Genomic DNA, 17,511 nt, shown 5'->3' with positions numbered 1-17,511 from the left:
AAGGATGTTGTCCAGGTAGCATTCCAATCTCACGGGAAGAGACTGGAGCCGTGCAGCTACTGCGGCCAGCAGTTTGGTGAAAGTCCGCGGGGCCGACGAGAGCCCGAAGGGGAGGGCCTTGTACTGGTAATGGCAATCGGCGAACTGCGCCAGGTGGATCGGAACATGCAGGTACGCCTCTTTCAGGTCGATCGAAGTCAGCAGATCGCCCGGTCTGACGCAGCCCAGGATGGTCTGGAGGGACTGCATCTTGAAGCGCTTGTACGCCAGATGTTTGTTCAGCTTCTTGAGGTCCAGGATCGCCTTCACACACCCCTGATGATTTGGGGACCAGGAAGAGGATGGAATAGAACCCCTCACCTTCTTGACCCCCGGGGACCTCCTCTATGGCTATTTCCAGCAGGTCTTCTATCTCTGCCCTCATCAGTTGGAGCTTGTGGGCGGACCTGGGGACAAGGCAATGGAGGAAGATTCTCGGGGGAAAGGACAGGAACTCCAGGGTCAGCCCGTGGCGGACCATGTTCCTGACCCAACTGTCCATCGTGGTTTCTTCCCACTGGGCGGCATAGAGCTGGAGGTGGCCTCCTATGGGGGGAGCCCTGTGACGGTCACTTGGATTTCCTAAAGGGCTTGTTGGAATAGCCCCCTCGGAAGGGCTTGCGGAACCCTTGCTGTTTCCCTCTGTCCCTAAACGAGGACCTGTCCTTGGAACAATCCTGAGAGGCGCCGTAGGCGCGACTGGGACCAGATGTGGAAGTGGAGGGTTCGTTATTCCGAAAGGAACTTTTACGGAAGGGCTGCCCTTCCGTTCTTGTTTCTTAGTGACCGGAGGGAGCACCTTACGCTTGTCCTTGGTCTCAGTTAGGAAAGGATCCAAGGCCTCGCCAAAAAGCTTACCCCCCTTGAAGGGAGCGGAAGCCACCTTCCATTTCGCCTTCACGTCGGCCTGCCAGTGGCGGAGCCACAGCAGGTGCCTTGAGGTGACATTTGAGGCCAAGGCTCTGGAGGAAAATTTTGTGGCCGCAAGGGACGCGTCAGCTGAATACTCCATGGCAGCAATAATTTTAGTGATGTCCTGCCTAGTTCTGGAGTTCCCTGCTGGGAGCCCGGCCCGCAGTTTGCGAAGCCAGAAGAGGGCTGCCCTGCCAAAATAAGAGGAGCTGGCAGAAGCGTTCATGGGCCAGGTGGTAGCCTGGTGAGTCTTAAGAGTTGTGGACTCCGCCCTCTTGTCCTCCGCCTTAAGCCCTTCCAGCAAGGGAAGAGGGGGAGGTAAGGACACGATGGGATCATCAACTTGGGGGAGCTTTAGGAGCTCCTCCAGAGGGGCCTCCATAGTGAACAGTTTCCTGTCCGTCCCACTCGGATTGGCCATTGTCCCCGACTGAGCCCATTGCCGTTGGATAATGTCTATAAATAATTGAGGGGCTGGAACAAGGTCCAAGGGTGGAGGCACCTCCTTAAAAAGGCCTGCACCGGGATCCTGGGGACCTATGGTGACGCCCATGACTGGGTCAGATATAGGTTTGGCCTCGGGGGCTGGAAGACCCATTTGGGGCCCCCTGCCCGGGCCTTGGTAAGAAGGGCCCTAAACATGGTGGGATTAAATAGCCCTGAGCCGGTGGCCTGCTCAGGGGCGGGGTTCTCATCGTCAGATAGAACCAGAACCTCTATTTCAGCCTCCTCCATGTCTGACACCTTGCTAAGCCCCGTTGGGGTGGGGGATGATGCCCTAGCTTCTGAAGCCTTAGGGGCCTTGGCCTGGCTGGTAGCTGGTTGGAGTGCCACAGAGGGCAACGTGGCCGCTAACTGAATCATACCATCGGAAATGCCTTTCGATATGGCACGAGCCACAACCTCCTCCATGGCCCTGGACAAGATAGAATCCTGACCCCGAGGGGGAGGGGGCTCCAATTCTGAGGGAGCTAAGGATTCCTCCTCAGCCCCTGAATCCAAATCTGCCAGGGAATCTAGAGCCATGGAATGGGCAGGTGATCCCAAGGATGCCCCGTCATGGCCTCCTCCTGTCTCTCCCCAGTGCCACCCTGATGGCCTGCCTGCTGTTCCATTGAGGCTGGTCAAAATACAGGCCTGAAGAGGTGATGTAGGCCGGGCTCAGGCCTCTGATGGCTTCGGGCCTACTGCTCTGGAGAGGAGAGACCGGTTAGGGCGGGCTAGAGAGCCTGCAGATCTGCACTGGCAGGTAGGTCAGCGTAGGGTGCCAAGGTTCCCTGCGGTCGCAGCGAGGAGGGATGGTACCTGCCTGGCCACCCAGAGCAACGTCCCACGCCTAGAGCTGCCCTGCGCGGCGATCTGCTGGATGGAGAAGGCTGTGCGGTTAAATTAGAGGCTTCTGAGGAGATTCACGCCAAAATAAACCGTCCAAAATGGTGCGCAGCCGCGCGCGTGCACCAGGAGCAAATTCAGGGCCTTTGGAGCCTAGCGCTCCTTGCGAGGGGAATATCAGCTGTTAAAACTCACCCTCGCAGCACGGGTGATGGCCTCGCGCTCCCTGATCCACAGCACGACTCATGGAGGAGGATAGGCTGGGAGGACTCCAGGCAGCCTGTCCGCGCTACTAGCAATTACTCCCTCCAATGCAAAGGAATATAAGGGGGAAAGGCTAACCTAAACTACACTATCTAAGCTAAGAAACCTAGGAAATAGTCCAAGGAATAAACGAAAATAAATTTAAAGGGAGCTACAATCTCTCACAAGAAGGGTCTGAGTCCAGGTTGATGCCCAAGAACTGGAGCTCAGCAAAAGACGTCCTATAGGGTGACTGAGTTTTTTGAAACTGAGCCTCTGAGGCAACCAAGAGGCGGAGCTACAATCAAAATTAAACTCAGTTCCTTGGGCAGCAAGCTGAAGTTATCCCGTGCTTGGACTGCAGCATTCGCTTTATGATCATGTTTACTTAACTGCCACAAAAAAAGATAATAAAAACAGGTCCAGTCACATAGTAATCCACTTTATCTTACATCACGACGTAAGTCTATTACAATTGTAAGTCAAGAACTATCTATACAGTCACTTCTCCAAGCAAAAATGAAAAGAGTTTTAGACAGTTCAAACTAGACTGTTATAAACACAGAGTTCTGGGAAAGTTTAAAAAAATATTTCCATGATTTTTTTTAAAAAAACCTTGACTCAATAATGTCAATAATGCTTTGTTATCCTTCCCTTTCTTTATCCACTCAATTGCTTTATTCACACAAAACAGTTTAACTATAACATCATTTGACTAACACCATGCTCTGGGCTTTTCTTGTGCCAGACCATTATAGCCTTACCAATCAGCATCAGGGACGCTAAAAGTTCACCATTTATGTTTCACTTCCCATTTCTACCTTTTCACCATTGCTGTAATGTTTTTGTTTTTTTAAACAAACACTGGTGCACTTGTGGTGGGTGCCAATCCAGTCTGGCTCAGGAACAACTGAACCACCCTCACTTGTTTCTATCTCTGTTATCTTTCTCTTCTGTGGAAAATCAGCAGAGACATAGAACCATGTGGCTGAAGAAACTCCATTTTCATAGACCACTTTAGAATTTCATCTTGATCAAGAATGTCAGAATAGACAAGATTGTGGAAGGTGGGATTCACATGACATGGTGAAACTGACACTGTCTGAGTCCATTATGTTAGCACTGTTTGTTTCTTTGTGGAAGAGAATTCCTTCCATGGATCAGTAAAGCATATTGTAAATATTGCAAACATTTTACCAGGTTTTTATATCTCATTAGCTCCTCAAGTCAAACTTAACTTCTGGTAATTACTTGGGATATGTCCATAAAACATTCTTAGAAAAAAAAATATTGTCTGATTTTCTCCAAACCAGTACCAAACAAACAAACCAATCCAAACCCAACATCCAAAACCCAACTCCATTTCAAGCAGTCAGATAAAAAGTTTAAAAATTGTATGGAAATAAGGCTCATCTTGAATATAAGTTGTTTCTTATCTCCCTCAAGACATTGAGAAAAAAGGACTGCATAATTAATTCATTTATTTGTGTATCTTTCAAAACCAAAAATAATATTTTTGCATTTATAACAGCAAATGTTCACTGCATAGAACACGTCTATGAGTAGAAGAATCACTCTAGATTCAGAAAATTATATAATATTTTTAAAGACAATCATATTAGAATTAAACAAAAGTTCACATGCACTGACTTGTGATCAAAATACATATTCATAACATCAAGTTTAATCTGCAGCAAGTAAGAAATTCAATTTTCTTTTTTAGCTTTTGTTGTTATTCTAAAGCAGAGGTGTCAAACTTGACTTCATTGAGGACCGCATCAGGGATGCATTTGACCTCAGGGGCAGGGGGGGCATAGCTGGAGTGGAAAGCTGGACATCACTCATGTCGAGAGCACCTGTGGTGGCCCGAGTGGGGCTGGGGAGAATCCATTGTCTCTAGTGGAGGAAGGCAAGACCACGGAGTGAGAATAATGGTTTGGTGCTCAGATGGAGGCCCATCTTCAGCCATAGGATGGGAGACTACCAGGCGAGGTCAGGAGGAGGAGTCAATGGGATGGTGAAAGGGCAGCAGGGCTGCTGGTGGCCAAGTGCTAAGGCGGGACCTTCCTTCCTTCATTCCCTCTTCAATCTCCTTTCTTCTTCCTTGCTGCCTTTCCTTCTTTTTTCCTTCCTTGCTCCCTTCCAATCTTTTTCTTTCGCTTTCTCATTTCCTGTCCCTTCTTGGATGTTCAAATGCAAAAGGGGAAACATTTCTCCTTTTGTTTTGCTTTTAGTTTGTTTTGCTAGCCCTCTGCCAGCGAAAATGGAGGCACGGGGGGGGGGCGCATGCAGAAAAACATGCTAAATTCATTGTTATGCCCCTTCATATTTTTTACTGCTTTTGAAATATTACATTTAGCAACAATAAAAAAGAAAAACAGTAATTGCAGTAGTGAAGTTTGCACTGTTGGAAGATCAGAAGGACCAATTAGGTACAGAGACTCCTACAGAAAATCTGTCTATGTAATCACTAAGAATCAACTCCAACCTGAGGGCACATAATCTATCAGTATAAAGCCAGTGGGAGAGGAAATGTGAGCACTGTGATGTGGGATTCCTTAGGGCTTAAGAGTCTCTCCCTTGCTACTTAAAAATCTATAAGAAATCACTGTGAGTGAAATCACTGAGTGATTTCATCCATGAGTTTGAGGTGAGACCATATAAGTTTGCTAATGGTACTCTGTTGAATACTGTGAGCCTGAACTTTTTAGGTGATGTGAGCAGATCAGAGTATGAGGAAAAATAGCAGTTCTGGGAAGCAAGAAAGATTGGCATGCTCTTATTTATACCCAATTGGGTTACTGCAGTTCACTCTAGTTTTACAGTTGCCTCTCAAAACATCTGGAAACTGCTATTGGTTCAAAATGCAGCTGCCCAAAAGTTAATGACTCTTCGTGCCACAACCACAACTAGGAAGACAAGTTATTCTGAATCTAAGGAACAAAAGAATTCAATAAAACAAAATAATGGCCAACCCAAATGTGAATACTGATGCTAGGAAGATTTTAAAAAACTGAAGTGTTTGGTGTCATGTAAGGCAGGCTGCCCAGATGGAATAATTAGGGAACCACTATTTCTGGAACAGAGCACTGGGAGCCATCTTAAGGGTGCTCCAGCTTCAGGCTGATCTTGAAATATAAAAGGAGTTATGAGCATCCTTGCTAGGGAAAGAATTGATCAAAGTGCTTGAGACATAGCAACAAGATTACAAGGATGTGATAAATGTATGTGAATCAGATACTATAATGCAGAAGCAAAATGCAAATGATTAGAACAGTTAATAATTTATTACACCAGGAAAGCTTTTTCCCAACAATTCAATAAACATGAAGTAACCGTACATAGCAGGGTGGAGGGTTAGGGTTACCAACTTCTTACCTCCATCTTCACAGTCTTCAGGGGCTTTGGCCTTTTTACACAGACGAGGATCCAGCCAGGTGGTAGTTTTCGTATTGTGGCTGTGGAGTCAGAAAAATTAATTAGAAAATACTAATAAAACGTTCCCTTCATTACAGAAACATGTTACACTTTATCTTCAGACACTGGTGCTGTGCTGTGCTGTGCTCGCTGTGTGTGTGTGTGTGTGTGTGTGTGTGTGTGTGTGTGTGTGTGTGTGAGAGAGAGAGAGAGAGAGAGAGAGAGAGAGAGAGAGAGGCAGGCAGACAGACAGACAGACAGACAGACAGACTACATGGAGACAGTTCAGAGTATTGCATACGTGAGCTTTTTTCTTTGCAAAGCACAGCTATGTACATATGATGACTGGCATAAATGAAGAAAAATTTCTAAGCACATAATTTCATTTTCATTAAATATTTCAAAATGGAACCCTAGTTATGTTTAATTATTTGTAATTTGTAAATAATTAAAAATGAACATTTTTTTCATAATTATTTCAAAAAACACCTTCTGATTTCTGATAAAAATAACCAAAGATATGAACTGTCCTTCAAAATTCTGAAAGATGCTTGAATTATGTTCTGTTTTTTAAATGACAGATTTATATGAGAGAAAAAACTTGTTAAACAGCCAAAATCTATTTTAGAGGTAGTCACAGTTGACTTAGTTTTCTACAAAACAACAGATTTGTTTTGAATGGGGTTAACTTAGGTTAAAATTATCAGAAATACTGATAACTAATGGTATAACATTAAATTAATGATATATTCATTATTTGTATAGGTCTGTGTATTTTATCACAGAAGAAACAGAGTAATGAAATGAAAACACCCGTCCCTTCTAACTATTTATAATAAGCCTAAAATCATATTCTATTCAGCTTGCTTTTAAGGATATACATAAAAGTAGAAATTATCCAAATTAAAGATAAAAATCATCTCATATTATTTTAGGTTGTTAAGATTATCTAGTTCATAGTATCATTATAAAATAAATAGTAGATTCATTATTTAAATGAGACATTTAGTTCTTAGAATTGTCACATTAATTGTCCTGTATTAAAACTATGCATTTAGAAATATAAACAATTATGTGAAAACTTTTACAATATTTTACAATGATTTACTTGAAATATGTTTAGAGATTTGCCTTTTATTCTATACAATTCATGTATTCTATACAATTGCACTGCACTGATCTGAGCAGTCTACAGAGATCTTTGATTTTGGCAAATACGGTCTCTTTGGGTGAAAATATTTTCCTTGATAGAGAATCCCATAAATCCTTGCAATGGAACATGGATATTTATTATTTAATTAACATATTAGCAGAAATTAATCAGACGAAACATATTCAAGTGTACAAACAATCATCTTGGTTTGATAATTCTAAATGCAAATACCAACTTCTACTCACTCAATGAAATAGATCATTCCAGTATCTGTGTAGGCCATCTCCCAGTTCTTGGGCAGAGGCTCTAAGTTTTCTTCCCTCGATAAATAATTTTTGAAATCCACAGAACTATTTGTCTGACTATAACTAGGAACAGTTTTCATCCAATCAGAAGAGTCCAAATGTCGCTCTTTGTATTCTGCAATTGTTTAAAGAAAATAATTCATTTGTTTTATTTTTTTATTTAGTTTACTACCTCTCTCTAAATATCTAGGCGGCTTTCAATTTAAAAAAAAGAATAGAAGTATATAAAACATGTATATAATATCTAATTTATCTTTTTTATGCTTTACACAAAGATAAACTGAATATGTCACAAATTCCGTAAGAACAGAGTTAAGCAGAATAATTTGTACCTAGATATTTTCTACATACTAACCAGCCCCCCGTTCTACTTTTCTATTTAACTAAAAAACAAACCAAAGAGGACATTCTGCAAAACATTTTTTCAGTTTCTAGCAACCAATTTATTTATAAAAATAACATTGGTTCCTATAAAGATTCCACTGAAATGTTAAGAGAGAATTTTGAAAACAGTTGTCATCATTTGAGAAATGAACAAGTTTTCTTTTTTTAATTAAAAATACCCATTATAGCCACCATAAGCAAATACCATACACAGGTAGTCCTTAAGTTGCAACCATAATGGAATTTGTCCAACAACTTTGCAGGATGTTAAGCATAGCACTGGGTAGGGAGCCCCTGGGAGGCCTAACGGAGACCCAGGCTCAACTGCCCTGGGCCTCCAAGACCTGCCACACCCAAGGTGCCCCATGCTTTGCTTCCTGCCCCTAAGGGTCTCTGCAGACCTTGGACCTGCTATCCCCACCCCAAACAACTGGGTCCCCATAGGCCTTGGCTTGCTTCCACCTAACCACCCAGCCACCCAGTGGAACTTAGGGTCAGCTATAGAATCTATTGGCATGTTCAGGGCTACTGCAACTTGTAGGCCTCAGTCTGCTCCCAACTCAGCCAAATAGGAGAGCTGAAAGCCATTCAAAGAAGCTACCAGTGAGTACAGGACTGTTGTAGCTTAAAAGCTTCAGATTGCTTCCCACCCAAAAACTCAGCGACCTTCACCTTGACAGTTAACCTCCAGGGCTATGCAGCACCTAGCTTACATTTCTGTTTTTGCAGAGAGGGCCAGTGTGATATAAAGGTCAGCTTTCCTATTGAAGCAGCTTCATGTGGCAATCACATGGTATACGGCAAGCAGGCGGTATTATTGCAATCCTTTAGGAGTTGAGTTGATTAAGAAGGTTCCACAAGCACCATAGAGAGCTTTTAGCCTCTCCACAGAGAGCTTTTAGCGTCTCCTGGATGGCTGAGTGACTGGGCTGAGAGCAAGCCAAAGCTGCAGCAATCTGGCAGGGTAGGGTGGGACGAATGGGGGAAATAGGGAGTGAGCACTGCAACATCCCTGTGGTCAATTGTAAGAGTATATAATTGCAGGGACTGTAACTTTGAAACTGGATTGTAAGTGGGGAGGGGGGGGGTCTGTCATAACCTTGAACAGATGCTAAGTGACTAGCCATAAGGAAAGGACTATCTGTGGTAGTTATTTCATAAGAGTGTCCTCTCAAAATTCCTTTTTTTCCTCTTTAGCCCTGAAGGAATACCTATCCTTGGACAAATTTCAAGAACATTATTCTAAGAAAACTGAAAACAATATTTATTAAAGTATCTGAATTTGTATTGTATGCCTGCACCTGTTCACATTTAATAAACTCAATATATTAAGTCTCAAAATAGGTAGAAGAGAAAATATCTTATAAACAAAGTAAGAACTGTATTACAAGTTACTTATTTCATTTCTAAACTATTTTCACAAGCCTTAATTTAATATTTATTGATAAAATAAGTAAAAATGTACACTGACCTGTTCCTCCATTACCATTAATTGCTACTTTTTCTTCTTCCTCTTCTTCTTCAGGAAGGGAAGTGTCCATTTTCTGCATTTTGCTGACAGATGTTGTTCTTTTTCTTTGAGATTCCAGGTCAAAATCGTTATCAAAAAGCACCTGGTCCACTGGATCAGGTTGAAATGGACTAGGCTCAGCTGGAGGTTTAGGAGTCCCATAGAAATTACCTTAAATATATGTATGTGAAAGAAAGAAAGCTACTATATATATTAAATAATGATTAGGCTAAGTTATGATTATGTTTAGATATTAATAACTTGAAAAAATAGCTTGTTTTTAATTATTAATGCATTTAAGATAAGCAGCCATATACATTTATAAAACATTGCTTGTTTCTTTCTCATGTTTATATAGTCACCAATGTCACATATGTAACAAAATAGAATAAGTGAATAAATAATAAGTTTTTCTAACAAAGAATTTGGGTTCATGGTCATCTGCGTGAAGGCAAGAAGAGGCAACAATGATAGATGTGCATAAATACATATTTGTGGAGTATGTATGGTAACAGGGTAAACAAGTCTCATTACTTTGATATTGTGATTGAAGTTTCTTTTTGTCCGTCCAAGGTAGCCAGATCATGAAACAGATTCCACAGTAAGACTAGAATTATATTTATTGACATCAGCTTTAATAACAGATACTAGCAGATGCTAACTTTTCCTCAGTTTCTACTTTCCAGTGAATCAAGAAAGTGTCTCTTCTTTTCAGGTAGTCCTCAACTTATAACAATTCGTTCAGCAACTGTTTGAATTTACAACAGCACTGAATTAAGCGATTTATGATCATGCCTGAAGTTCCAGCACCATGCAGTCACATGAACAAAATTTGGCAAACTGTCCATCCTTATGACTAACTGCAGGAATTCTGCAGGAAGCGTCCCCATCTATGTTCCCCCCGCCCCACCCCACTGGGCCACTGCAAGTCTTGGACCTGCATCCCATCATGCTGGGTCCCACATTCTCCCCATTAATTCTTATGTCTCAGTTCACTTATCTTTTCCATAGATCCCTTTCAGGAAAGAAGCCAATCTGCCGTTCAATCTTCCTACACAGGGGCCACGTGGAGTTTTTTCAGAAGGGGCACCATTTTGGGAGTGGATGCAAAGAATTGTAGCCAGTCCAGGCTGGTGCCTGCTTCTGGGATGGCAGCGCATGGCCTCTGTACTGTATAAGGAAGGATGGATCAGCAGACTCCCCTACTCAAAGGTGATATCCAAGATCTTCTTTGAGTCATTAAGTGTAGCACAAGATATTGGGTGAACCTGAGCAAGCTATATGTGAGCTGGGGAGATGCTGTAATGAAGGTTAGACCTGCCCTAGACCTCCCAAGGCCTCCCCTAAGGTGACCTGTACTATGCTTAACAACTGCAACAGGAAAAGCAAGGTGTTAATGTGGGTGCTTTGCTTAATGACTGCCATGACTTATGATTGCAATAGGCAGGCTCAATTATGGTCATAAGTCCAAGACTACCTGTGATAGCTCCCTTTTCAGGGCTTAAAAAATATTTCTGTCTTCTTTGCTTAAATAATATTTGCTTCAAAGTTGCCTCTCTGGTTCTTAACACCTACTGTATTGATATTACTACGTAGATTCAATGATTTGAAAACAAAAAACAGTCCACAGATTTTAAATTATTTTATCTGGATGTGAAGTATTCTGGTATTTTATATTTTTAAGGGTTATCTTTGATACTTTGTTCAAAGTCACTTATTCAATCATTCCTTGAGTGAGACAGCTGCTCCTACACTATTTTTCTCTACAGGAAACACAAAGTGACACAATTTATATGACAGCATTCTGGATTATTATTTACTATCATCATAGAATAAAGTCCTGGATCATGCCTTTTTTATTTTTCTTGACAATTAGAATAGCTAGATAAAAATATATATCAAAAGAAGGCAAAAACAAATGCAAGATTCCAAATAAACTGCTCATAAATAACAGTAACAAATAATGACAATTTTGACTGTCTATACTATGCCTAGTATTTTTAAAAATCTTTCTATGTATTATTATTATTTATTTGTATACCAGTTATTGCATGTATATCAGTTATTTGGTCAGCACATCCTAATGTGTTCTTATAGAAACTGAAATAATTATGTGCAAGTTATATATGTTATATATTCAGCTGAAAAAAATCTAAAATTTTGGCAGCCGACTGCAGCAATATTTACTATAAACAAGCAAGGTTGTTATACTTTAAAGGCCAAACATTGAAAATACCCTCTACCATCACTCAAACACAAGACTCAATTTTAAAAGGGCTAAGAATAGCAGAATAACAGAGTTGGAAGGAACCTCGGATGTCTTCTATTCCAACCCATTGCTCAAGCAGGACCCTATACCATTTTAGACAAATGGCTGTCCAGTCTCTTTTTAAGAGCTTCCAATGATGAAGCGCTTACAACTTCTGAATGCAAGCTGTTCCACTGGTTTATTGTATTCGCTGTCAGGAAATTTCTCCTTAGTTCTAGGTTGTTTCTCTGCTTAATTAATTTCCATCCGTTGCTTCTTGTCTTGCCTTCTGGTGCTTTGGAAAATAAGTTGATCCCCTCTTCTTTGTGGTAGCCCCTCAAATATTACAATACTGCTATCATGTTGCCTCTAGTCCTTCTTTTCACTAGACTAGAACACCCAATTCCTGCAACAGTTCTTCATATACTTTAGCCTCCAGCCCCCTAATTATCTTTGTTGCTCTTTTCTGCACTCTTTCCACAGTCTGACATCTTTTTTTACATTGAGATAACCAAAGTCAGATGGAGTACTCCAAGTGTGGTCTTATCAAGGCCTTATAAAGCAGTACTAATACTTCATGTTATCTTGATTCTATTCCACTATTAATGCAGCTTAGGGCTGCATTTAGCAGCTGCAGCACACTGCTGGTTCATATTTATGTGAGTGTCCACTAGGACTCCAAGATCCTTTTCTCAATTACTGCGATTGAAGTAAATTTCACTTTATCTGTTCCTGTACATTTGATTTTTCTTGCCTAAGTAGAAAACCTTACTTTTCTCTACATGGAATTTCATTATATTAGTTAGGGCCCATTATTCAAGTCTATCAATATCCATGTGGATCTTGATCCTATCTTCTGGGGTGTTGCCTATTTCTGCCAGCTTGATGTCATCTGCAAATCTGATGAGTTCCCCTTCTATTCCCTTATCTAAATCATTTATTAAGATACTGAACAGTACTGGGCCTAAAACAGAACCTTGGGGTTAGGTACCTCATGGCTTAGTTCCCTCCATGCTGTCTATTCCACATTTCTCTAGTTTACCAAGAAGTAGGCTGTACTCTACTTTGTCAATGCCTTACAGAAATTCAAGTATACTATGTCCACAGCATTTTGCTGGTCCACTAATTTAGTCACTTTGTCAAATAATGAAATAAGATTTATTTGGCATGCTCTGTTTTGACAAACTCATGTTGGCTTGTCACTCCTAGGTAAGTATGTAATACAAATGTCCTTTAAGAACCAAATAATATAACCATCCATTTATATATATTTGGCCATCTAATGCAGTAGATTTTCTATAAAACATGTTTGATTAATTCATCTATCTCCTTTGCAAAATATAACATATATGCTGAAATACTGTAATTTTCAAATTTAACTTTAAATCTCTGATATTGTTGAACAATATAAAGCATTTAATCCCCAAATAGTTATCCTATATGAACCTTCCCAAAAAAGGGAATATTATTTTATTTTATATTCACTAGTTCTGAATGAAAATTATAAAAACTAATGAAAACCAATTTTATTTCAATCTATAGTATATCATAATTAATCACAAGAATCTGTGGATTTTTTGGCAGCAGCAGCCAAGAACAAACTCATTTTTATGCAGAAACATGAAACAGCAATTCACACAAAGGTGGTTTTAAAACGTGTGATTAGAGCATTATTTCTATTCTTTCATATGAAGGCTTGTGCAAATAAAACTATCAGTTCAATACCGAATTACACCTCAGAAAGCTAAAAATACTATTTTACTGCATTTGAGGGATCTCAGCAATATTTTTAATAAAATAAGTGCCTTTGAAAAATTAAACAATTGGCTTTTTACTTCTTAAATTAATCATTGCAATTTTAATAATGACATTCCATATATAGCATAAAAGAAACTGCCAGGGCTTCAGTTATTTTAATATTTTGAAACTGTAACTCTATTTTTCTCTTGTAAAATAACTCATATCAAATGCCTTTATAAACTATTAATATGGTATCCAGATATAGTAATAAAAGTTATTGCCCAATATGTGTATGTTTGGATGTGTATGCAAAGAAAGTTCTATACAAATTTAAAAGCAAACAAAAAGCAAAATTCAAAAATATACAAAAAATCAGGCCATAAGCCAGAATCATCTCTCTGGTAACATTATTAAAGGTAAAGATTTCTCTGTCAGTCGAGTCTGATGTTAGGGCCCGGTGCTCATCTCTATTTCTTGGCCAAGGGAGCCAGCACTGTTCAAAGACAATCTCCATAGTCAGGATGGCTATACGCCAAAGGGGCATGGATTGCTGTTACCTTCCCACTGAAGTGATACCTATTAATCTACTTGCATTTGCATGCTTCGAACTGCTAAGTGGGAAGGAGCTGTGGCAAATAACGCGAGCTAACCCTTTACACAGAACTTGGGTCTCAAACCCGGCCTTCCAGCTCCACAGTTGACAAGCTCAGCATCTTTAACAGCTGCCACCAACTGCTGGCAAAACATTTAAAATACAATCTCTTTCTGAAAAATCATTGCCACCCTTGCATAAAAACAACTTTCTATGCAATAATAATGGTCATCTTTAAAGCTATGCACGCAGACACACACAAACATTCGTTATTATATCTCTTAACCATCAAGGTATAAAGAAGTGGTGCAGCACTTTCTTTTCTGAGTGCTAAAATTATTTTCAATTAATTCTTAATATTTTTGTATTGTTACCAAACCAGGTTACTATGATGATGAGAAACAACAGATAGAATTCTAAGCAAAGTGCAATATAGATTAAGATACCAGTTTATCTTAAACCATTTCTCTGAACAGCTTTGATATGAATACATGATCACAGTATACTGAGATCAAGTGAGGACCATGCAGGTCATTAAGAAAGGACCTCACATGACCATAACTGCCAATGTTCTGCCAGTTCCTTATTGACTTTGCTTGTGGAAAGCAGCAGGGAACATTAGAAATTGCAATCAGTTGACCGTGGGATACAACCATGGTAAATGTAAATGCAACTGAATCACAATCATGTGACTGTGGGGGTGGTGGTATGACAACTGGAACTTTGAGGACCGGTAATATATACTTCTTGTTCAATTTCAAATAATCTCTGAACAAATAGTTGGCAACAGAGGAACTATCTCACAAAAATGTTAATCTAGAAATAATGATCAAATGATAAATTTTAATGTACCATCATATGTTCCACTTTCTAGCAAAGCTCCACTTTCTTCCAATGCCTTGAATTGGTCAACATGTATAAAATTATAGTCCACTCCAGGGACTTCCCCATCTCTGGGAGCTCTTGTAGTGCCTAGAATAAAAAGGCAGAAGTGTGGATAAATACTTGTAAAATTTTATAACTGTATCAGTTTGCAAATTGCTATACAAAACTGACCTAGATTCTGCCACTCTGCTATATAATAATAAAAACAGATTCAACCACAAGTACTTCATTATATGAAACTAGAGCAAAAAATGTGCAACACAAACAATGTTAAACCAAATTAAAATCAAAAATATAGTTTATTTATTTGTTAAAATTCTAGAACTACCCACTGTCAATGACTCTGGATGGCTTACAAGGATTAATATAATTAATCCTTGACAGTCATGACTATAGCATATTTCCTGCAAACTCAGGGTTGGATGGCTCCATGTGCCTCCAAATGGTAGAAGATTGGATATAGGAAAAGAAGCTGAATCTGAATTTATACAAAACAAAACTTTTGAGCATAGACTCAGTTGATCCAGTTCTGAATGGGATTGCACTAACAATCTGGTGCTTGCAATCTGGTGCATTCTCCTTGATATAAAACTGGTTAAGTACATAACAATAGTGACGTGGTAGACCAATTGTCTCCTTCATGAGGGAGAAAGTCTGTGATATATGTACTGCTAACTATAAGATTGAATTATTACAATATGCTTTGTGTGTCCATTTGGAGGTTCTCGTCAAATATAAAGCCTTTGGTCCTCAATGTAACATTTTCTGCAAGTAGCACAAGTTGAACAGCAAAATCGGTTTTTACCCAGGAAAGAATCCATATTATAAAATAAACTGCTGTTGAAATAGAGGCTGGCCCTCTTTTTATTGCAATGGCAATATAAGAACTACAGTGGTCCTCGATTTACAACCACATTTGGCACCTGAACTTCTGTCACTAAGCAATGCAGACATTAAGTCACACCCAATTTTTGCCATGGTTGCTAAGCAAATTCCCTGGTCAGTAAGTGACCCTATTGACCCTGCTTGTCAGAAGTCTCTTGGGAAGGTCACAAATGGCAATCATATGACCCTGAGATGTTGCAATCATCTTAAATATATGCTGGCTGCAAAGCCTGTGAATCATGTGATCAAGGGGATGCTTAGTGTTTATAATTCTGAGGATTGGTTAGAACTCACTTTTTCAATGCTACTGTAATTTACAATTGTTGTTAAACAAATCCTAGGTTCAGGACTACCTGCACCTCTTTGACTAATTATATGCCATCAAGTTGGTGACTATATAGATCAAATTTGTCCAGGAATATTTATTTCCAAAATAACCACTTAGGATTTCTGGTTGTGCACACATCACAACCACATGTGGTCCAACCACCTTGCTGCTTGTCATAATCTGTTTTCTTTTCTTTTTTTCCAATTTCCTCAACATCCTCATAGATTTTGCTAGACAGCTAGAACATTATATAATGTATTCAAAATATGATAATATCAATCTGGTCATTTGTGTTCTGAGTAAGAACTTTGTTATATGATTTATTCATTTTCCTGCCTATCTGTCCACCTTCTCAGAAGTTTCCAATGCCAAACTTCAAAACCATCTATCTATTTCAAATTCTAAATTTCATTTCTAAAGAAAAAACAACTGCCTGAACAAATCTGATTTTTTATGTTTGCAGATATAGACACATCATGACATCTGACTTATGTTTTTTAAAGTCTTCATTGCTACTCCTCAAAGTGCCAGTCTGCAGCATTTTTTTCACTGCTGATTCATTTAATGATGATTCTAAATGGCAGAAGTTATTCACCACTTTAATACCGTCTGTTAATTGTCAGTTTGGGTACTGTACCTGTTGTCATTAACTGTTACCAGTCATTAACTACAAGCCTCACAATCCAATGTTGCTTTACAATAGAGGGCCATGAGACTCTTCCCTATCCAGTGAACACGGAGTTCGAATATCTATGGAATAGTAACAGACAAAGTGACAGTTGTCCAAAGGCACAGAGCTTCTTTAAAATGGCCAGCAATTTAACTGTATGTCAAATATGGTATCCAAAGCTATTCAGCCTTCTGACAAACAGATAAGATCCTTCAGAGATTAGGGCCAAGGCTCTTGCTGCTTAAGGAAACTCAGCAACTCCATCTTGGAGAGGGAGTCAACTGGGTCAATTACTCACAAATTTAAAATCTTATTCTGATATTTTTCCAGGAATTCCAAAAAGGAGGTGGTTCGACATGTCTGTCCTCACTGAGGGACTGAGTGAAAAGCTGGGAAGCCCTAGCAACAGAGGAATGTCTTAAAAGCTCTGGCAGACTCAGTCCAATCAGTGAGCAGATGAGGTCAACTCATTCCTGGATGCTATTTCCACCAAGATGGAGAAGTAGCCCAGTGTCGAACATCTCACACATCTGTTTCTTTGGGTGACAGAATCTTTTGAGTTGTGTCAGATCCATGGTATAAGTGACTACCTTCATTAATGGAATGAAGGGAGGCTTCATCTGTGTCTTTCCCCAATGTTTAATATGTGTCTATGTTAAATTGTAATCTGTGAGAAGTGCATGATGTACAAACATAGATGAAGAACAAGAATATGGTAATGTCAAGTTAAGAGAAGGCCATTAAAATACAAATTTACATAAGAGATCCAACAAAAAGTTTCAGTTTCCAGTGAGATTTTTGATATGAATATGTGTAGCATCAAATGTGTTGCCTGGAAAATATGCATTTGAACTAACTGAAGGCTTAG

The 17,511-nt window shown here is 39.7% G+C and overlaps 1 protein-coding gene across 2 annotated transcripts in view; it reads right to left on the bottom strand.

The window, feature by feature from the left end:
- MAGI3 (membrane associated guanylate kinase, WW and PDZ domain containing 3) overlaps nt 1–17,511 on the bottom strand; it is a 122,782-nt gene that overhangs the window by 54,119 nt on the left and 51,152 nt on the right. For both annotated transcript variants that reach the window (XM_014071547.2, XM_014071549.2), the window contains exons 3-6: nt 14,728–14,847; nt 9,257–9,466; nt 7,342–7,516; nt 5,905–5,984 (exon numbers count right to left, since the gene is read on the bottom strand). In XM_014071547.2, the coding sequence (XP_013927022.2) occupies nt 5,905–5,984; nt 7,342–7,516; nt 9,257–9,466; nt 14,728–14,847 (585 nt within the window). The remainder of the gene's footprint in view (nt 1–5,904; nt 5,985–7,341; nt 7,517–9,256; nt 9,467–14,727; nt 14,848–17,511) is intronic.

The sequence above is a fragment of the Thamnophis sirtalis genome, unplaced genomic scaffold, assembly GCF_051295495.1.
Source record: "Thamnophis sirtalis isolate CommonGarterSnake01/CBP01778 unplaced genomic scaffold, rThaSir2_p1.2 scaffold_7, whole genome shotgun sequence".
Taxonomy (NCBI): domain Eukaryota; kingdom Metazoa; phylum Chordata; class Lepidosauria; order Squamata; family Natricidae; genus Thamnophis; species Thamnophis sirtalis.
Note: the sequence above shows the minus strand (reverse complement) of the source record. Positions and strands in the feature narration are given on the sequence as shown.